Genomic DNA, 23,551 nt, shown 5'->3' on the forward strand with positions numbered 1-23,551 from the left:
GGTGGAATAGAATATAACAGGGTGGAACTGAGTAGGCCTCTTAACAAGTAGATTCAGATTCACAACAACAATACTACTACTACAACTAATAATAATTATAATAATAATACCACTGTAGTAAAATAAATAATTAAGAAATACACTTATATAATAATAATAATACTTTTTGATTATACCATTATTATTCATTATCATACGCAAGAAATACACTCAAATAATAAATCTACAAGTCATTTTAATGAAAATAATAAATATTCTTGTACAATTTCTACTCAGTAGGCTGCATATCCCATACATAGCCTAACAGAGTGGAACCTAACAGGGTGGAATATTTCTAGCTAATTTAGCTCTAGCTCTTTGAGTGAGCAGCATTTAGCTAGCAAACACTCTACAGCTGATCAGCATTTAAATAGCTATTTTTAACATGTTTTAAAAAATATTTTTTCCAATAAATATTTCCCATAATATATACTAACAGGGTGGAACTTTAAGGGTGCCTCAAACCGGTGTGTAATATAAAATTGATAAAATTGAGAAAAATACAGTTGAGAGTGACAGTTAAAGCTTACCTTAGTCTTCCAGTTGAATTTCCCCCAAAAAACAAATGATGTCACTTCCTGGAAATGGCTGTATGGATTTGTAATCTTTTTAGGGAGCCGAGAAACTATAGAGGCTCACAGGGTGGAAAACGAATGCGGGGACATATAATATATTATATAATTACAGAAAACAAAATAAGTTTCACCAGATTTGTTTCTTTCTCTAAAGGTAGTATACCCTAGTCTATCAAAATAAAAAAGAATAGGTTTTGGTTTTTATAATTTTATAGTTTATATTTACTGAGGAAGTTCAATACATTGCATTTGGGACATGCTAAAATGAGCGCATATTCCAGAGAAATGGTGCTTTAAAGAGATGTAAAAAAATATAAATAATAATTTATCCTTGTTAGAGCAATAGAAAACACCTAAACACATAATAAAATAGGTTCGTTATAAAGATTTGTCTAATCTTATAAAAGAATAAGAGCCAGTTAAACACGAGGACATGAATATGTGGCCCAAAACAGGAATCACACATATATCAATTTCAATTTAACCTTTATTGTCCCTCATGGGGAAAGTCTTTTTACGCCTCCATCAACTTGCTCTTTGTAGAACAAGCTGTCTGCGAAGGGCAGCCACCTGTTGGGGCACCCAGGGAGCTGGGGGATAAAGGCCTTGCTCAAACACCCACAGACATGACTATAATAAACATGCTTGCTGCTCTCCGGTGCAGGGGTGGGCAAACTTTTTGACCCAATTAGGGCCACATAAAATTTTTCGATTATAAGGTGGGCCGCTTCCATTACAGACAGCCTAACACATTTAATTTCCAACATATGTGTACTTTTAATGTAACTGTCATGGTGAGGAAAAACGAACACAATTCTAAAGAAATACATATAAACATACTTAATCTGGTATGTTTAATGGTGTGCATCGTCCCCATAGTCTATTGCTTGAAACACACATTATTAGACATATCCATTTAACTTAATTTTTATAGCTATTAGTCCATTTATTCTACCCTTTGTACTTTGATCACATACAGTACGAATTATGAATATACGTGTATTGCAAAAGTAGTGCGAAATATCGCAAAGTTGAAGAAAAACACCTAGTGCGACTGATCGTACAATGCATTGGGCGCCATCTAGCGGCATGGATATATATGGCGGGAGTATCCAACTCTTACTCTTTTACAGTGGGAGGTACATTTACAAAGAAAGTAATATATAATTTGGTGAGGTACCGAATTTTCCAACTTTTTTTTTTTGGGGGGGGGGGGGCAACTGAATTACTTTTAATTGTTTCAGGCCATTAACTGCATTTGCAGAGAATTAGGCAGAAAAGTTTCTCTGCTAAAAAGGCACCTAATGTTACTACACAATAGTTACAAAAGAGTTTAACTGCAAAGATGGTCTCTTGCCTTTTTATGAGTGATTTCTTAATGAGCATCGACAAGGAGAGTGAATTAAAATCACCACATCTTTAGAAAGAATGATAAATTTCTTCTATCCTACGCATTGCAGCAAAGAAAATATAACACATAACATTTTTTATAGCAGAAATTACATCATATTTAAATAGAAATAAACGAATGAATATTATTATTTAGTAAGCCTCAATAAATATATTATTTTAATTTTTTAATTCCTTCTAAAAAAACATTACTCTGATATTTACCATAAGGTCTTACTTGGACTAACAAAAACACAGAAATAAAATGCAACAGTAAAATAGATTAAATATCAGGCTATTATATATTGTAGTATTGCAGGTGGGTAGAAGAGACAGGCAGTGAAATTAATGAAGGTAGAGTCATGATTCACTTTGTTGTCTTTAAAATGGCAATGGTAGTTTCACACCGCTACCTCTATTCCTACCTCTACCTTTCACACCTCTACCTTTTTTTACACATCTTTGCTGGGTACATAGGAGATATTACTCTACAAAACCTGTAAATTTCCTCCACCTGGTGGCGGGAAGTGGTATTGAATTTTCCTGGTTTTGTTAACCTCCTGGAGAATCTCAATATGCCTTGGTATTTGACTACTTGTCCTTCTTGAAACGAACAAAACTTGAGTCCAGATAGGAACTGGATTTAACAGTTTAAACACTGCATGAAACACAGCATTTGTCAGAAGTCAGAGCTGGGAATGACGTCATACCCGAGCTAATCGCGTTCCAGTATAACAAGTCGGAAAGCCACTTAACAATACCAGTTATAGCTAGGTTCATTATTAGACATTGTTAGCAATACCATAAAAATACCATAGCAACATGTCCACAAATAGCGGTTGGACAATACTGGGTGTACGACCGATTTAATAAGACACAAATAACACATAACTGCTAATGAACAGTATATAAGTACAGCGTTCACTTAGGCTGATGAAGGGCACAGCCATCTTGAATTCTGAGGTTGTGGTTGTAGAGGTTATTCTGACATTCTGAGTTGGAATTTCAACTTCATGGGTGTTCCAGTTGAAATTCCTAACTAGGAACTTGGAAATTCCGACTTCCGAGTTCAAATGGAATACCCATGATACCGTAAGTGGTATCTCATTCAGGGTGTTCTACTTCCTTGTGACCTATACTGCCTGCAATAGGTCTAAGAGGTTATGTAGATGGATGGATGGATGGATGGACATACAGTATGACAATTTCTGTAAGCCTAAAACAATTGCTGATACGCATCTTTTATGATGATATTTTATGCACCTTTGTACAAGTTAAGAGTTAAAAGCCAGTGATGTGATTGCTCTGCTGGCCATGAACACAGACCCCTAATTGCACGCATCTTTATTCTTAATAAGCTAAGTTCCCTAGATTAAGTTTTGCTTTTACAGTCTGTTGCATCATATTTTCCTATCACACTGAAACTGAGATTATATTTGCACTCACTGGCCACTTTATTAGGTACACCTGTTCAACTGCTCGTTGAATCAATACCTAGTCAACCAATCCTAGATCAGAAGCACAATGTATAAAATCATGCAGATGCAGGTCAGGAGCTTCAGCTCATGTTCACATCAAACGCTAGAAGGGGGGGAGAAAGGTTATTAAAGTGACTTTGAATGTGGCATGGTTGATGGTGCCAGACAGGCTGGTGTGCGCATTTTAGAAACTGCTGATCTATTGGAATTTTCACTTACAGCTACCTCTATGAGAAAATGGGCTGAAAAGGACAAAAACATCCTTATTGATGGCAGGAGTCAGAGAAGAATGGCCAGACTGGTTCAATCTAATGGAAAGGCAACAGTAACTGAAATAACCACTCCTTACAACCAAGGTACTGTAAGCAGCAGAGCATCTCTGAATGCACAACACGTTGAACCTTGAAACAGAGGGGGTTCCACAACAGAAGACCACACAGGGTGCCTCTCCTGTCAGCTAAGAACAGAAAACTGAGGCTACAGTTGACACCCGGTGTCCAGAATTGGACAATGAAATATTGGAAACACATTGCCTGGTCAGATGAATCTCGATTTCTGCTGTGACATTCAGATGGTAGGGTCAGAATTTGGTGTAAACAACGTGAAAGCATCCATCCATCCTGCCTTGTATCAACAATTCCGGCTGCTGCTGGTGTAATGGTGTGGGGGATATTTTCTTGCCACACTCTGGGCCCCATAGTACCAGTCGAGCATCGTTTAAATGCTGCAGTATTGTTGCTGACCATGTCCATCCCTTTATGACCACAGCCTACCTGAGTATTGTTGCTGACCATGTCCATCCCTTTATGACCACAGTGTACCTGAGTATTGTTGCTGACCATGTCCATCCCTTTATGACCACAGTGTACCCAGCTTCTAATGGCTACTTCCAGCAGAAAATATGCCGTGCCACAAAGCTCATATCATCTCTGACTGGTTTGGTGAACGTGACAATGAGTTCAATGTACTCTAATGCAAGAACTCAATAGACCACATCCCAATAAAATATAAGCCTATTACAAGTAGAAAACTGGATTTTGAACATGAGGCTAACTTTACTCTAGTATGTATGCATGTTAATTCTTGTACCCGTGATTAACTAATAATATGCATGGTACATAATTGCACCACCTATCTAGACAGAATGAAATGTTTCAAATAAGCTTGAAAAAATGTAAAACCCGTGCAGTACAGTTTGTCTCCCGACACGCCATACACACAATAATACAAAATAGATTATTTAAGGGCAATTGCAAGTAAAAAAAAAATAGGTATTTAAAACAGGAATGTATTTTAAATTAGGCTTCTCTCTCTCTGTATATATCGTATATATATCGTTCTTTAACAGTATGACAAACAGTGCTTATTTGTACATTCTCTCGACTGTTCTTTCCACTACTGTACATATATGAGTGACATCATCTGGGATTAATAATTAACTTAGTTAAATTGTCACATTATGTTCTATAGGCATAAGAGTAGTTCAAATACGGTCAAAGTAAAATAAAGAAAGCACTGGTTAGTCTCAGTTTACTATTTCGGTGCAGCAAGAGTTAAACAGGTGCAGCCGAGGCTCGCGGAGCTCCGGCAGATGATCTAAACTAGAGAGACGCTCGCACTTCGCAGCGCGTTACATGGGGAGCCGATGGAGGCAGACGACGGGACAAAGAGGAAGGAAGCGCCATAATGATAAATCCATTATATCTCAGCATGCCCCACATTTTTCCTTGCACGATGTAACCATATTGCCGCTGTAGTAAATTGAAGGAAGGGGCTCCCGACTGTATTTACTTTTACGTTGTGACGTCTTGATAATAAAACTAAGGCAGCGCTTGATGCTGGATACTGGAAACTGTTTCGATCTCTGTCGTTGCAGAAGCAGCGGTACCTCAGGCTGGTCTGTCTGCCTGTGCGATCGGAAGTTTCTTTGCTCGGGAATTATAATCGGTGTGAGGAAGGCGCGGTGGCCCACCGGGTGACATCGCTGGTAACGGACAGCTTGGCCTCGTCTCCTCAGTCCCGGCGCCTCCGGTCAGGATGCCGGTCCGACGTGGACACGTGGCTCCGCAGAACACTTTCCTGGACACAATCATCCGAAAATTCGAGGGCCAGAGTGAGATTAATTATGATTTTTTTTTGTTATATTACGCATGTTTTGCGGCGGACTTTATCATATAGACGTATTCCTTGACAGCCGTGTATCCACGATCTATACTTTAATCAAATTATTTCAGAAATAGGCTAAAAGCAGACTTTAATTAGGTGTTAGCGGGAGCTGTTGTAGTGATTTCCGGCAGCACTCAGGAATAATCTTTTGATCTGGGGAAGTGGGAGATGCGAGGATAAAAATTATGTCAAACTCAGGCAACAGTCTATGCTTCTGTCATTTTAAATAGCTGCTGTCAAGCGGTCCGCCCATTACAAGTGCTTCACGAAATAAAGAGTAAAAAGCATGCAAACTTTTTTACTCATGCATCGGACATCATGAAATGTATTATTCGTTATATGTTATCTAATGATTTTTTTTTCTTGTTTCTCATTCTCACTAAAAACTTGGGTAACGCAAGTGAGTAAAATATAAGGCATAAGCACGTACTGGGTGAAGTTCAAAGAATCAGCTTTGTTGAATTGAATCGGCCTACATATTTTTCGAATATTAAATTACGCACGTTTGAGTTTTTTTTTTAGGTCTAATATAGGTATAAATATCATTAGGAATCTAACTCATAATAGTTAATAGTTAACGTGGTGGATCAGCGCTACTGAACATTTTCAATACGGGTCAGTGGGAGTTAAGTGTCATATTCAGTTGCTGTTACCTTAACGTGCGAATAGTACTTTATGCGAGTTTTGCTAAGTCATTTATTTTACGTTTCGGTTATCCAGCATTTCAGCGAATTAAGTTTTAGGTTTATTGCATAAAACCTATTCACAGCGCATACAGGCGTTTGTAACTCAGGCAGATTGACTGAATCGTAATCGTAAATACTGATTTACTAACAGTAAAAATATTATATAATATTGAAATCCTGATCTAAACCATTTTATGACTGCAAGTTTTTTGACATCCGAAAAAAACTGTATTCAAACTGCAGTCAAAATTAATAAATGTTTAAATTGGGAAAAAAAATTAACCACTGCTGTTCCAGATAGTTCTAATTTTGGAACATCAGCATTAAACCTGTAACCCAAAATTTGAAATCATGTTCAGAGATAGTGTGCTGCAAAATTGTGAAGATAGAAAATGCATATTGATTACATTTTTTAAGTGAATAATGACTATGTAATTTGTATGCATGGGCGTAAATTACGGGGGGGTTGTAGCCCCCTCAATAAATCAAAACCAGCTAATACAACCCCCCCCAATAATCATGTTTCCCCCATAATGGGTGGAGACCTCAACTTCCCCAATGTTCCAGCCAAAGTTACGCCCTTGTTTGTATGAGTCAGGTTTGTGATAATAAATGTAAAAATATAATGTGTTTGTCTATATGGGTCATATTTTCTGTATAAGTTCGTGTCATTTTTGCGTATGTGGTTAAGGTCAGCATGCCAGGTTCATTAAGGTTAATTAATTCCCAGTCGATTGTAACGCACCGGCTACTCCAGCAACATTTATTTCCCTGTTCTTAATTAATTCTGGTTGTTGCTGTGACCTTACTCTTCGGATTGCTGCATTTTCTCCAAAGCATTTCACCGTCTCACCACTCAGACGAGGCCCTAGTTACACAGACTTGTAGAGAACGTTGGGAATGAGGAAGCATGTAGTACTACGACAATCAATATTTATCCAGAATTTTCACAAAGCTAATCTACGTGGCTGGGAGGATGGAGGACTGTAAATAACAAATTCTTTTTGAAAACCAGCATGACATCGGTGGCAAGGACTTGAAGGAAAGGCAGCAAAACTGTCGGTTGTAAGAGGCCACATTGAAGCATCTTGGTCTAAATGTCAAGCAATAAATTTAGAACTGACTGTACACCCATCACCTTATCCACACCATCCTTACCGTTAAGCTGTGTCCGCAGCAGGGACATGAACGTTTTGTAGGAAACTGTAATCATAAATTATAGAGAATATGGAGAATAAACTATAGTGAAATACTAAGATAAAGGCTTTTTTATTTGGGCAGAATGGTATGATCCCGTGATTCCAAGTATGACTAAAGCTGCTTTGGAGTGATTGGGAATAAAAAGAATATTCCAAGGTTACAGCCCATCCTTTGGTCTTGTTTAGAATCTGTGGAAATATATCAAAACATATTGCTAACCCTTCAGCACTGTGAAAAAGCAACATAGGCAGAAGTCACTCTAAGGATTAAACAGACTTATTTAAAAGACACATTTCTGCTAAAGGTGCCCCCAAGAGTGTGAAGCAGTGCTTACTAGGGATGTGTATCTCCATCCCTGAGGAATCAATTGCCCAAAACTGTCCCTTTCTCCGCTGCCTCCATGATTTGCCAATACAGTAGCATGCGCACACTCTGCTAACCAGATTTGGAGTCACAATGTGCATCTGGTGAATTGTACCATAAGCAGTCCGAATATTTCACAGTTTCTGTCAGTCAGTGGTGGGCAGGGTTCAATTAATCCCCTAACCACTAATTAGTTAACTTATTTGATAGCGGATTAACGTTTCCACTAACTCTGAAAACCATTAGTGGACCAGTTAGGTTCTGCTAATTTTTCTGCAGGTAAAACGTTATATGTCTGTAAACCCTAAAATCACATGTGTTTGTTCCTGTCTGTTGTAAACCTGTCCTCAACAGTCTATCTGGCACGCTGTTGGCTGACTTCGTGTAAACACGGGACGTGATTGGTCGATAAGTTGTCGGATTTAAGGTAGTCTGGGCTAGATGTAAGTGAACAAAGACAAAGTGCCCTGAACTAGGCAAAGAACAGGGGGCTGCATCACAAAGCTGGATTTCTTGCTTAGCCAGATAACTGATAACGGATTTAAGGTAGTCTGGGCTAGATGTAAGTGAATGAAGACAAAGTCCATTTAAACTTGGGTGCCCTGAACTAGGCAAAGAACAGGGGGCTGCATCACGAAGCTGGATTTCTTGCTTAGCCAGATAACTGATAACGGATTTAAGGTAGTCTGGGCTAGATGTAAGTGAATGAAGACAAAGTCCATTTAAACTTGGGTGCCCTGAACTAGGCAAAGAACAGGGGGCTGCATCACGAAGCTGGATTTCTTGCTTAGCCAGATAACTGATACCAGATGTAAGGTACCCTAGAAAATCAGCATTGAACTGATTAGCAAACTTGGAAGCATGCTTAGAGAAGGTGTGTTCTAACATTGTGAAGACAGAAATATTCAAATAAATATTTGAATATTCCTGACCCGTTGCTGACTTCCCATAAATCACCTGGATTGATGCGATCTTTGTATTCTGTACTCACCCACTGTCAATGCTAAATTCACAAGCCGAAAAAATATACGTTGATTGAATTTATAGGGCAGATTGATTTTCTTCCCAAAAACTTGAGAAGGTTTCATTTTTGAAAATACCTCAATATGCTTTTAACAGACATTTGTATATATTTGTAAATGATTAATATTAAGCCTGTACTGACATTCAGTCCAGTGCGTTCCCATATGCTTCCTTGGCTGAATGGATGGAATACCACAGAATACTAGGAAGGAATCGGTATAAATTATTTTCACCTTTTAATTTCCATGTCATTTTGCTTCTCTGTCAAACATCAGACTTAAATTCAGTGAGAGTTTTGACACGGTGCATTTTCAGAACCCTTCCTGACAGCATCCCGCTGATAGAGACTGCCCTTCTGTCTGTCTGTAGATAAACTGTGCTCATCCATTTAAATGGGCTGACGTGTAATCCCCTCAAGCTTCCCCTTAATCACGCTTTCTGGAACAGGCAACCTCCAATTAAGTGAGCATGAAGGATGCCCCCCCCCCCCTTTTGTTTTGTCTCTAGTCTCCCAAAAAGCCATCGCCCTGGCAACTTGAGTGGCTGGTGGTAGGTTTCTCTGAAGGTGGCATTTCCAGATTCCCCCCAATCAAACTATGTTCAGAACAAGGAGATAAAAGCCAGGAAAACATGAATTAGCCCATCCTGAACACGCTGTGCCTATTCAAATGAATCCTGCCCCGGGCTTTTCAAAGACAGCCATGACATTTTGCTGTGTCAGAACAAGGATCCATAACCAAAGAAGTATAGTTAATTATGGGCATTTCTATAAAAAAAAAAAAGAAAAAAAAACGAAATGGGATCAGCAATAGGGGTGTGTGATTTGATGATATTAGATCATGGACGATTAAAATGTCTCTACGATCTGCCATTATGCAGAGATCATTAGTAATGTTCTACAGCGCACATTGCATCAGTCGCAGTTCAATGGCTCATACATGCATCTAAACTTGTTTTGCCAGCCAAATCCATTTTGACACACCAATAAACCGGTAATAGCAAACAGTAGGTAGTGCCTTGGATTTCTTCCTCTCTCTTTTTTGCACTCTCGTCCCAGCATGCAATGCACAACATGCAGTACATTCCCTATTTGCCAACATAGCAGCATGGGCGACGTTGCCACTGGTAAAATGGAACTTGCTTGGATTTTCCAAAACCCACGCGGTGCAAACAAGTTATTTGCAAAATTTGCAAAGACAAGGTTCTTGCATCAGATGGCAACACAACAAACCATTTTAACCACCTCAAGAGAAAAGAAAACACCAAAAAGAGGATGCTGAGCATGTTTATCTTTTAGGGTTTATTGCCTTATACATTGTCAGAAAAAAGTTTGCACCTTTGCTTGTTGCTGGGGCTGTACCCTCAAGGGTCTGCCAATTGTACCCTTAGTTGTAGGTAAATGTACCTTTTAAGGTACAGAAATGGACTCTGAGGAACTTTTTGTACCATTGGGGGTACGTTCTGTACCTTAATTAGACTAAAAGGTACATTTACCTAACAAAATGATATAATATTGTTGCCGTATTGCCCACCCATAATCAGCAAATCAGCATGTGGTTCATAAATGTAAAAACATAATTTTACAACAGTAGTGAAATAACTATCAGGTCTTTTTTTGTCTGTGCAGTAAAAAGAACTGACTTAATCCCTAATGTAATATAAACAAACTAAATAGCTGTGCTAAGTGTTGTTACTGCTGGCTTATCTCAGTGCACCCTGTTACAAATTGTTGTTGTACTTTCTCAGTAATGCTGAGAATGTGTGATACCTCTCACATTGTCCTACAGACATATGGCGCTCAGGAAGCTGCGCGACTTTCTCTTGCCAAGAGACTCCTTTTCATGTAATTTTGCGCGGTTGCTGGCCTTCTGCTGGATGGAAGCCTCAAACCCAGGCCTCTCTTCCTCTAGCCGCCCGCGCTGGGAAGGAAGTTCTCCACGCGTCTTTGGTGGCGCTGACTGATCAGTTTGGCCCCTGCCGTGTCTCGGATGACGGCGGCTCTCTCGGCGCTCTATAAATCGAGAATCTTTTTGATTCAAATTAATATAATTTTAATATGCCAGGGCTACCGTATAATGCAGAATTACTGGGAATCTGATACTCATTCACTTTGACATTACCTGAATGTAGATGAATGTAGAGGATTCTTAACCTTTTGCCTACTACAAGTAAAAATGTGGAGCTACTCATTTGTGTAACTTAAAATCCTCTCTCCTTTCATGATTTAACTCTTTTACTACTTCTGCGGCGCATACACTGTGTTGCTGATTAGATTTTGTATATGTTCAAAAGGGAACAATAGAATGACTAAATCTTGTAAACAGAGTCCGAGCTAGGGCTGATTTGTTAATGTATTCATGGAAATATTACATTTCATTTCAACTGACCATTGTGTCTTTTACATAACATTGTTACTCCTCCAAGCAATGCACAATGCTGTCCATATTAGCTTCCTGTCTTTGTCAATTGTTGCTGTTTAGTTATAACAATAGAAAGGCATCAAGGCATTGTCACTGTTTTTCAATCTCACTTTACAAAGTGCTTTAAATGGTCAGTATTGTTTTTTCAATATATATTTTTTGTTGTTCTACCGTAATGTGCCATGGAAAAATAATACGTAAAGCTACGTTTAAAACAGATTTAAAATATTCACTGCAAAAAGTAACGCTAAATGCTCTGTGTTGGAAGTATTATTGTTGGCATTCATTTAATTTACACAATGTATGTAACCTATGTAACGTATAACAAAGTGATAGCAAAAAAAGGGCAGTTTTGACTCTTGATACTGTTAAGATGATAACGCAAAAGATTTTTGACAGATATTTTTCAAACTTTGAGGAGGGATTGCATGTGAGGAATGGATTAAATTCTGAGACAGATCACCCCAAAATTGTAGGAACCCCGCTTTGTGGCAGCAAAGGGAGGAGTGAAAGCAGGTGACATTTCACACTCTGAATGTGATAAATCAAAAAGTATTTGACAGATTTCATCATTGATTCACAACAACATTATACAGATGAAGATCGACGCCTGATTTCAGCTTCAGATAAATTTCCTGAGAAATAAGCGGCCGATCTGTGTGGCAGCAAAGGAAGGAAATGGCAAATGTAGAAGAATCTTGGTGTTTTGAAAACAGCAACTCTAAACGTATTTCACAGAACTTTTTCAATCTTGGCCTGCACATTGTAGGGGTGACAAACTGGAAGTGACCAAATTTCGAAAAAGATCTGCCCAAAACTGAACCAGTGCCACATAGTGATAGCATGAAAAGGGATAGTTTCAGACATTTGATCTCATTAGCATGATAACTCAAAGCACTTGACAGACAATTTGTAAGCAGAAGCTTACAAGGCTTGAGGAGTGACCATCCCACAACTGATTTCTCAAAACCAGCATTCCAAAAATTGAAAGCATGTACAAAGCATGACCTGGTCTAGTCACAGCCAAGCTGAAGCTGTCGTATTTGATGCATGAGCACACATGGCATCTTCACTCTTATTCCATGTGTGGTGGTTTTTGTTGATGTATCTCATCGACATTGGATTGGGCTTGATTGCATCACCCTGCAATGCACATGATTGCACGTGAGTCAGTCGTGTGAAATTCAATGGCAAAGCTTGTTCAGGTATTGGCTACCAGTTTCTGTCACTTCCTGATGGCGTGGGACCTGACAGGAAGATTCGACATCGGTGTTTCCCCATCCGGTCCTTGGGGACCCACAGCCGGTCCATGTTTTTGCTCCCTCCGAGCTCCCTGCCAGATAGTCCACATTTTGCTCCCTCCCTGCTTTGGGAACAGGGAGGGAGCAAAAACATGGACCGGATTGGGAAACCCTGCACTACATAGTTCATGTGAGACCTTCAGTCCAAAGCTTAAAAGCTGTGAGCCTTTCATTATCATTCATTGTAGTTGCCATTTGTTTTCTGCAATCCCTGTGCCAAACAGTGAAAAATATGATTGGTTCATTGCCTGTGACAGCAGCTTCATCCACTGAATTATTTTGTCTGCATTTCAAATGATTTTTTATAACATTTTATAGAGAGAACACTTTTATGACGTAAGAGATTTCCGAAGCTGCTGCACTGTCCTGGATGTCTGCTTTTAGTTACCTTCTCCTACCTTTGACCATAACCTCCATTCCTTTTGTCTGCCTTGTAAACTCATTTGTCAATGTGTTCACCTAGTATCTTGCTTCCACGGTCACGGGAGGCTGCTTTTCTGCAGTTAAACTGTGCGCTTAAATTAGTAAGTTGCTGTTTTATTATTTAGAACTTGTGCTTCTGCGAGCTTCAGGTAATCGTTCATTCCCCTGTCTCTTAAACATCTTATTAGGGTGTAAGTGTGCACAGTTCCATATGGACATCATACCCACTGCTGTCATCTCCCGGACGGCAAAGCTAGAGCGGATTCAAAAATCATTCTCATCCAACACGACGCAATAATATGCCAGCCATGCTTCCAGGAATAGTGGTGAACTCCGCGTGGTTTTCCGCACCAACATGCATTATGAAAATAGAATGTGGAATATTGGGTCAATTTCGTGAGTGAGATGCTAAAATAAAAGTGTGTCAATGATGATCGCCCCCTGAGGAAATCCCTTATTCTCACCCAAGACTGCACGTTTAACGCCAGGCTGATCGTTTGATTACTTAACTAGGATACTGACTTCAACTATCAGATGAGTTTCTAAAAATGACTTCAGTTGTATAGTGATGCTGCATACATAAATGTCAGGCCTTCAAAGTTATTTATAACTCTTGTTAATTAAAACTAGCATTAATTACTCAAAAAAAACTCAGTCAACCTGAGCAATTCTTGAAGGTCCCGTGGTACACAGATACAGACGGTGCCAACTGTCCTATAAGTGAACTTAGGGGTCACACATCAAAACAATTTGTTGGGGGGGGGGGGGTTGTTCAATCCAGGAGCCTGTTCTCTTCCTGGGCAAGACCTTGAAGTGCTGCTGATATATCTATTCCGCAGCAGTATGGAAATCGCAAATGCACAATGTTTAATATGTAAAGGAGAGAAGAGATTGAATCTGCAAGCCACTGAAACATAATAAATGGTAGCAGCCTGCTTTGAATATTTAAAGGTGTGTTTCACGTGTAGTTAGATGGACATAAAGTAACTACTGCCCTTGTAAGATTTCACAGAAGTTTTAATAATTTTTAACTTACACAACGTATAACTAATACTCTAGTTGTGAATTTCAGCTGTCCCCAGATAAAGAAAAAGGAAAGACTGTGTAATGTTTGACTCAGGAATCTGATAGGATCTGTACTTCTAAAATGCCCCAAATGTCCCACCAGTGACCGCTGAGAAACAACTAGTCAGGCCTTCAAGCACGGCAAAAAGCTACGACAGAATGGAAGATGGGCAGATGTTCTAATTTAATGGAACTGTTTGCATTAAACTACACAATTCATGACTCATTTTGCAGGTACAATTTGCAAAAACTACAGTATGGGCAAATAAAGTAGACCTGTTCACTGTTGAATTCTTCTAGAACCTGAGCACAAGACTTAACAGTTTATTGTATAATGCAGCATAGGATGCGATTTATGTATTTAGCAGATGCTTTTGTCCAAATCTGACAAATGAGTGAGGATTGGAGAACAGGGATCATCCAGTATTCTTGGAACAATTGGGGTTTATGGTTTTAGCCAAGGGCCCATCAGGATTTGGGCTGTGACCTTCTGATCACGGACATAAAGTCCTAATCTGCATAACCAAACATTGCCCACACGCCGTGATGCATTTAGCAGATATAGTGGCTAGAACAATTGGCCAGTTTTCAAATGTAGTCAACTAGAGTGATTGTTACAGATCTGTATTATGGAACCCCCCCCCCCCCCCGTCATCAATTGTGTTAGGAGTCTAATTCAGCATATATGCGGAATGTCTAGAAGTTGACTAGAGAATGACGGTTTCTGGTTATTGGTATTACCTGCCACACCAGTACTGTGGCAAAAGGGGGCTAAATTCAGATTCCATGAGTCACTAACATAGGTCTTTTCATTCAATCCCCCACCCCCACACCCTGCAGATCGCAAGTTCATCATCGCCAATGCCCGCGTGGAGAACTGCGCCATCATCTTCTGCAACGACGGCTTCTGCGTGATGTGCGGCTACACGCGTGCCGAGGTCATGCAGAAACCGTGCACCTGCAATTTCTTGTATGGACCGCACACCAAGAAGCTCGCCGCCGTCCAGATGGCCCAGGCGCTGCTGGGTTCCGTGGAGCGGAAGGTGGAGATCACCCTCTACAGGAAAGATGGTAGGACAGCCCACAGACGATGGGCCTGAGATCAAACACGGACTGTTTATGATTCTGCTCTGGGTTTCATGCATCTGTGTTCCATGATATGGTTTGCTAAGTTCATTTAGTCTACTATAAGTCTAGCGGATAAATAGCGGCCTTCACCTTTTTTGATTTTACATTTAAAACGACTCTTGAAGTCCCTGTGCTGCTGGTTTCCAGATTGTGTGATATTTATTCTAATGGAGTGACCAGTTGAAAGGAGATAAATATGAAGGTGAGATTAAAGGGCTGGCTGTACATTCCTGAGCAGGTGCCACTTGAGCGTTCCCTCTCAGAGCAGCCTGCAACAAATCAGAGACAGTAGGGAGACAGCTAGTCCCAGATGTTTGTTTTCAACTCCCGTAAACTAGACTGTCATGTGTGGGGAACTGATGTTAATCCCTCATTCTGACCAATCAGAGTTTCCACAGTTTACAATGGGAGATATCTGTGTGGTGATGAATGTATACATAATATCCTCCAGAGCCTTAAAGGGACAGGCACACAAAAATGACCGCTCAGCACTCTGGAAAGCGTTATCGCTGCGGTGTGCAGGATTGTGTGTGCGAGATGGAGAATCCTGGCATTGGGTGCTGTAGTTTTCCAAAAAAAACCCACCAGGGGATAGGTTAGCGTGACGCTTGCTGCCCCAGTAGACTTACGTCATGCTGCGCCGATGACCACGCTTCGCATGAGGCAGGGTGCCGCGGGATTATAGAGGTCATCGAGGTCTGACGCTTACGGCTGGGGCGCTCTGGGACGGTGATGGAATACTGGTGACGTTATTCTCTCCCTCCACCCTCTTCATAGCAACAGTAGGTCAACACTGACGTTGTATACAGACACAGGCACTGTTGAGAGTGGAATATACAAAGCATACAAACAATTTGCTTATTTGAAACACCCTAGTCTACTTAGTGGTCAGTAGAAAGACTAAGAACCAAGCCGGTAACAGGGAAATAGTGGCACCCTGAAATGTTCCCCGTTGCCTTCTTTCAGCATTGTTTGGACGCACACCAGTGCGACGGCTTCATTCATCTGCCCAGTGCATCGCACTGCCAGCCTTGAATGTGATTCATGAGCTCCTGTTGCTTTCTCTTGCTTGTCTGTAATCCAGCCGGCATTTCATAAATCACCGCGAAGTGTAAACTTCTCACTTATCACTTGTCAGTGTGTTGCAGATGGTTCAAGGATGGACCTCTGTATCACTGCAAATTAGTGATCCACCCAAACCAGTATATCCATTTCGGTGGGCGAGGTGGGTCAGCAATGTCGTGCAGCACTATCACAGCTGGGCTCCACAATGACACCCAGGGACTCTCAGCTGTCACAGAATGGATAGTCGTACCTCCAGCTACATACATCTAGTTATTGTGATCTCACAGTAAATTGAGGGGATGTCATAAATGTGCTTTGTCATGGATAAAAGGCAGTAATGCCCTTATTTCCTCAGCTGCATGACTGAAGTCTCTGCCTTGTTAACTGTTAACAAGGTGAGCATCTCTCTTGCCCCAAGCAGCCGCGCGTCTGTCTGCCTGAGTGTCTCTTTTCTGTTGCCACATTCACACACATGCAGCTCCAGGAAGAAAAATCCAGACCAAGATTTTGTTTCAACCAACCATTCGAGTATAAACAGCCATAGCCACGGAGTACTTAAGTGGTTGGTTAAAACAAAATCTTGGTCTGGATTTTTACTTTCTGGACCTGAACTATCCACTTCTGTATATTCAGCAGTTACAGGCTACCTTTGAGTATGCTAGAGATGTTGATTATAATAGTTAATAATAATAGCTTCACTTCGATATATTCTTCATATATAGCATAAACACTGCATAACTTTATGAAATATCTAGGATATGTGTCAATCTTTATTACCATGCCTGTAATTTTAAACAGCTATGTAAAGAAAAACAGACAGCGGAAGCTACTTGTATTGGCAGGTTGTCCACACTTTTCACAGTCTTGGTAGGATTTGATATTTTATGTGACAGCATCAGGAGATAAAGCAATATAAAAATGTCACAGGTGATAATTCTGAGCTGATCATTCATGGGGGCGCTTACACTCTCAGTAGCTTGGTGGTAAATTTGATATTAAAAAAGAACGAGCATTGTGTGAGCCTGCCTATTGTACAATACAATACAATTGATAGAGCTGCTCATCAAGAGAAACAGGAAAGCAGATATGGAGGAAGACCTACTATCCATAAGAAGTATATGTGAAGCAGGGGCACTTTAATGCATGGGTTCACCTGAGCTGAAAGCCAGGGGCCTCTGCTAAAAAGGGGCCTGAGCTAACCTAAATTGTAACCCCCCCTCCCCCCAGGTCTTATGTTGATTTATTTTTCTCTGGCACATTGCACAGATAATGCAGCGCTGCCATTATTTTGTCTAATTATTTCTTCAGTGCGCCTTGTCTATCAGTTAGGACATAAGAAAAGGGATGAAAAAAAAAAATAATTGAAATTTTGAATATTTACAATAATTTTAGGGGAGTAATGGAAGATACGGAGTGATGTGTGCATTTTATAAACTGGCAGGAAGCAGAGCAGCGGCACTGCGCTGTGTTCGGGTGATTTTTGCGTTACCATGGCAATTTATCACCAGCCCTTTGCCAATAGAAACCCCATTTAATTAAGTCTAACTGGCACTAATTTGGCCAATTATATTGTTAGCGATAAATAGAACCAGCTGGGAGGGTTTGGGAGGCAAGTGGGAGGTCAGGGAGTTAGTGTCAGTTAGTGTCAGTTAGTGTCAGTTTGTGTCAGTTAGCGTCAGTTAGTGTCAGTTAGTGTCAGTTTGTGTGGTTGTTTATGAAGGACATACATTTCCAGGAGATATTTTCTTGGGCATTTTTTGTAACCTTAAATGATCAGTTGATCTACTTCTTTATTTAAAAAAAAGAATAATAAATCTCAGTTTGTTCAGTCCTCGAGCTCTGCCCTCGCTATTGAATACACCTCCACCCCATACACCAATTTCTTTGCAGGTGTGTTTGTGTGTGTGTGCGCGCACATAGGAAAATTATGTAATGTGACTAACCTCCTCTACTGTATATATAGCAGGAAATTGTATACATTAAGTAATGCCTGCCAGCTTTCCGTCTCTTCTTGTCTAATCCCGTCCTGAATATATGGCTTGTATCTTCTAAGTCTGAAAGGGAGGCTCAGCGAAGATCATCATATACACTGAGGAAATGCCTAACACCGTGACACCGTGGGATTTTCAGCACCAAATGTACAAATGTCACCAGTTAAAGTTGCCTGAATGATGTTCAGTCTGTCTTTGTAGTTGAAGGCATGGATGAGTCAGCAGTCATCTTACAGACTGCCATCTCTGTCTGCCTCCTGTGGAGTGTGGGTCAGCAGGTCTGGGTGCGATGTCTCCCGGGTTGCCCAATGAGGCTTCTGCCAGGTTCGGATGACTCGATTACTGGTAGGTAGTGTAAATAACAGGCGCAAGCTCTCCCATGAACAAACAGCTGGGATTATATGAGCGACTGCCTAAGGTGCTCAAGAAATTGCAGAACAATAGTTGTTCCATCATGGAGAACCGGCTTTTTTCAGAGTCGATGCTGTTTGGTGGCTCGTTTTCTTTCCATCTGGGAATTTTGTCCATAGTCTCCTGGATGACAGAAAGATGCAATTGGTCACTATTCTGGAGCTAGTGTGCAGCGCACCCTTTTTTTACACTGTTTGTACAGGTAAGCATTTAATAATAATAATCGATACTTTATTGATCCCCATGGGGAAATTGTCTTTACGCCTCCCTCAACTTGCTCTATTTTGTTGAGTAAGCTGTCTGCGAAGGGCAGCCACCCGTAGCGGCACCCAGGGAGCTGGGGGTTCAGGGCCTTTCTCAAGGACCCACAGACGTGCTGAGGCTGGGTTTGAACCGGCGACCTTCTGGGGATCTCTGGGTTGTATGTTGTAACATCTTTAGGTCCATCCTAGACACACAGCAGAACTGTTTCTCTGAACTAACTCATGGATGTTTAACAGCTGCTAGTTTCAACGCAGCTGCTGTTGAAAACCTTTTCACATTGACCGTGACCTCAGTGATCTTGCCACCGGATGATTAGCAACACTGTCTAAATGATGATTATCTTTAAGATGCAGACTTTAAAGGGGGCTTTTGACTACCTAAAGGACAGTGAACTGTAATTACTTTGGTGATTTACCCTGGTAAAATCACTGAGTTGCATTTACCTGAAGGACAGTCCTACACGGTGCAGTGTGATGAACGGGGCCCCTCCTGACTTTCAGCCAGTGCCTGGCAGTTTGGAAGCCAGTATCGCAGTGTCTTTCTAGATATGATGCTGATGCATGGAGTTGCAGGAGTGGTCTTGCGGGGGGGAGGGAGTTTCTGTAAAGGGAGCCCAGTTTCCTCTCTCCCCTCTGTTCCTTGTCCGGAGGAGGTGTAGCAGTGTCTGTAAAGTTACATATATACTTATAAATCTTATATGCATACATAAGGACACACATAGACTGTATGTGTGTGAAAATTGAGTTAATTCAGCATTACACGCAGTTGAACCATGTTCAATGACAAATTTCGAAACAAAGTGACTCTGATTCTGATTCTAAATTATATTAAAAGTCTATGTCCCTGTACAGCAGTATGTCAGTGACCATATTGTCTGAATTGTTCTGTGGTCAGCTAATAATCTGCATATAATCTACAGCAGATTTATAGAGCCTTGCTGTATTTGCTCAGTCAGTGCTCAAGGTAAATTTGAATATTTTTCTGAATGTACTTGCTGCTATATGAAGTAGAATTATTATTGACCCATTCTGCTTATTACATATATACAGGAATTTCATGGTTTTACAATAATACCTAAATTATCTCTTACAAAACCTTCTTCTATTGAAGGTTTCCATTATTGTCAGGGAACTTCTAGTAAGAATGAGAGCATGGATTCAAGGGCTGACAGATCGTATTCAGCAGCTGTGAGAGGACCCAGGTGTTGTGATGGTAATGAGAACTGATAGAAATGATGGTGTTGCTCAGATTGCTTTTCCTGTAGACGCTGGTCATGGTTGCATCTTAAGGTCACCATTTATCAGTCATTTCACGTGCTCACGGACTGTTACGCCCATTTAGCTGCATTATTTGTTTCGTCTGCTCCTAGGTGTTATTGACTGGGATGCGCAAGACTTTTCCTGACACTTCTCAGCTTTACTTTTTTCTATACCGCTGAATAGTTAATGAGGCAGCTCACGTTAGACGCCCCGCATTAAGTTGTTGGCAGTCTGGGACCCACAGTCGCTGTCCGTCTCCGGGCTCCAGAGCTGACTGGATCTGCAACAGTGACAGATCCAATCAGTTCTGGAACTCAGGCAGTTTTGGTTGGTTGTTTTGAGGAGAGGCGTACCGGGTCCAGCCTGCCTGACAGGGCTTGGAGCCACTCCTGTTCACCTCTGCCTGTTTAAACCATGAGGCATTTTGATATGGGGGGAGGGAGGGGGGATGAGCTTCATAAAATTGGTGTCATGGGGCAAGGGATAAATACTGGGGTAAAACAGGCAGTGTATTGTTATTTCTGAATTCTGGATTTTAATCATTTATAACCTTGAGTTATAACTCTTTGTTGCATTTACCTTTTGCACTGAAGCAGCGTCCTCCTGGTGTAGTTTTGAATGAAGTTCACAAGCTGAATATTTAGGTGTTGCTGTTGCTGGTCCTTCCACCCCCCCAAAAAAAGCATGTCCACTTTAGTAGAAAACATACAGGAGTGGCCTGGAAGTATGCACTTTTCAGGTAAAGTGAACTATCGGGGGCCTCTTCAGTCAACATGGGTTCCATTAGAGCCATGGGTTCCTTTGTGCAGGCTGACGGCTTGGTGGAGCTGGACGGCCTGCATCGGGGGGGGGGGGGCAGCCCCAGTCGCACTGCTAATGGCTTCGGGTGAGCCTTTGACCACCTTTGCCCGGCCCACCGCGTGGAGAAAGGCAGGGACCCTTGGGTATTGTGAGATAGACGTAGCTGTGGAAAGGTTTCAGGAACAAGTCTCTGAGTCAACTGATGAATCAGTGAGTAATTGAAAGTGTGAGTGCAGGAGGCATGGATTGAAAAAGAAAGATAATGAGAGACTCTTCTTAGGAGGGAAAGTTAGAAAAGATAGAACTATCACATCTATCTATGCTACAAATACCCTACGAATAGCCTCAAGCGTACCTTAACACCCCCTCCCCCAAAGGAAAAAAAAAAGCATTATACTGTCACAGAAAATGGCATATTTGTACAAATAAAGGTATGGGTGAAGCCAATGTGTTTCCATGAGAACCGTACTGAAATACTGTTATTACCATGGCGATAGATGAGCAGTGAATGTAGCAACTCTTGGGGTTAGCTGTGGTTCACGAAGCACTACACTGTGGCTGCTTCTCTAGCCCCAGATGAGTTATCCACCAGGGTCACGTGACCTGGCTGTCCGCTCCCCATCAAAGTGGACCCTTAGATTCCAGCCAGGGAAAACATACACGGAGGCAGCTATTCCGAAATCCCTCAGAATGTAGCCCACAGACTCCCACGGCCAGATGCTGAGCCGTAGGACTGAGCTGTAGCAGATAGGGGCAGGTTAATGCATAGAGTAACCTGGGTGATTACTTAGGGCCCCAGCAAAATAAGGGGATCCACCTCGGAATAAAATGGAACAATTAAAGTAATAAAATCTGCCCGATCCACCCCCCCCCCCCCCCATTCAGGGGCTGCCTACAGGCATACCCAGGACTTTGGTACATTCTGAAAGCATTGCCCGTGTGAAAATGACAGGAAAAATGCAAGGAAGCAGTATATCTATTGATGTGCCTTCATAGTCGGCGTTGTCTGGGGCTCCCCCCGTGATTCTGCCACATGGGCTGGTCTGGCCCTCTGCACTTGGTAAAGGTCAGTTGCACCTACAGCTTTGCATGTGGTCATACAGCCTAAGCTTAGCTTCCTGACCACAGTAATGGATGTGAGGTGGAGTGTTGGAAGCTGTGCCTTGTGTATATTTAATATAAAAGGGGCAACCTCACCCCCCCCCCCACCCGCCCATTTTCATGCCAGGTTTACTGAAAACTGAACAGATCAGACCGTGTTTAGCCAATGCAAGGCGGTGCCTTCGCCTGATGGGTTCTGACAGCAGAATGCCCCGGCGCTTATTTATAGCGAACACTGCATGGCAACCGAGCTCATGTGCAAATGTCACGCAAGCAAATTTCCACTGTTCATTATTGTTATTTATTTTCGTATTTCTCGCTAAGCTACAAGAGAAAAGCCGCGTGCACCGTGGAGATCCAGCATTCTGTGGTCGGCAAACTTACCGCTGCTGCTATTAATGGTTTTCCTGATGACTTCAGCCGTGTTTCTTTTTCACCAACCTCACCAACTTTTATCAGTCTGTGGAGTAGGAACACTCAGGGAAACAGGAGTCACATATTAAACACTATGCAGGCGTTTAAATGTATTGCTCTGCCACCCATGACCAGTTCTGATCACAGTATAGTGCATCTCACCCCCCAGATATCAAACTATTATGCTGCAGCTGCAGGACATCACCAGAACTGCCAGTTAGGGGTTGAAGGAGGGTGAGGAGGCTCTGAGGAGGCTCTGAGGATGGCTTAGAGGAGACATGGGGAAGATACTGAGGAACTCAGCCACTGTATCATGCTTCTGATAAAATCAGTGCACTGTTTTCCCCATTGAAATGCTATGGATCACAATGGACCTGAAGGACCTACTAATGACAAAGAAAAGGGCCTTCAGGTCTGGAGTCAATGAGGAGATCAAGCGGGTGCATGTGCAGCTGGAGGCGCAGATCCACCAGGGAAAAAAAGCACTGCAGTGACAAGCTGGAGCACAAACTGCAGCTTAATAGCGTGAAGTGTGGAATAGGATGAGGACCATCAGTGACTACATACAGTCTGAAAACATTACAGTGAAGGGGAACACAGACAGGACTTATGGGCTGAATCTGTTCTCCGGCAGATTTGACTCTCGCTTGCCAGTCCATCCCTCAGCCGACACCAGCAGCCTCAGCGTGCTGGCTGAGGGGGCTGTAGACCCACCTAGACCAGGCTGTGGAATCAGATTTGATGGGATCAGCCACACAGTGCTGAAGATGTGCCAGCCAGCTCTGCGGGGTCCTTCAGTACCTGTACTCTCTCTCGCTGAGTTTGGAGAAGGTGATCCAACTGTCTGTCTGTCTATCTATCTGTCTGTCTATCTGCCTGTCTGCCTGCCTGTCTATCTGCCTGTCTATCTATCTATATATCTATCTATCTATCTATCTATCTATCTGCCTGTCTGTCTGTCTGCCTGTCTGCCTATCTATCTATCTATC

The 23,551-nt window shown here is 41.6% G+C and overlaps 1 protein-coding gene across 1 annotated transcript in view; it reads left to right on the forward strand.

Annotated features, from left to right (window-relative positions):
• Positions 1–4,889: 4,889 nt before the first annotated feature.
• LOC111859601 (voltage-gated inwardly rectifying potassium channel KCNH2-like) overlaps positions 4,890–23,551 on the forward strand; it is a 131,065-nt gene continuing 112,403 nt past the window's right edge. Inside the window, exons 1-2 of the mRNA XM_072710798.1 lie at positions 4,890–5,594; positions 14,969–15,199. Of these exons, the coding sequence (XP_072566899.1) occupies positions 5,519–5,594; positions 14,969–15,199 (307 nt within the window). The 5' untranslated portion in view covers positions 4,890–5,518. The remainder of the gene's footprint in view (positions 5,595–14,968; positions 15,200–23,551) is intronic.

Source organism: Paramormyrops kingsleyae, chromosome 4 (genome assembly GCF_048594095.1).
Source record: "Paramormyrops kingsleyae isolate MSU_618 chromosome 4, PKINGS_0.4, whole genome shotgun sequence".
NCBI classification, from domain to species: Eukaryota; Metazoa; Chordata; class Actinopteri; order Osteoglossiformes; family Mormyridae; genus Paramormyrops; species Paramormyrops kingsleyae.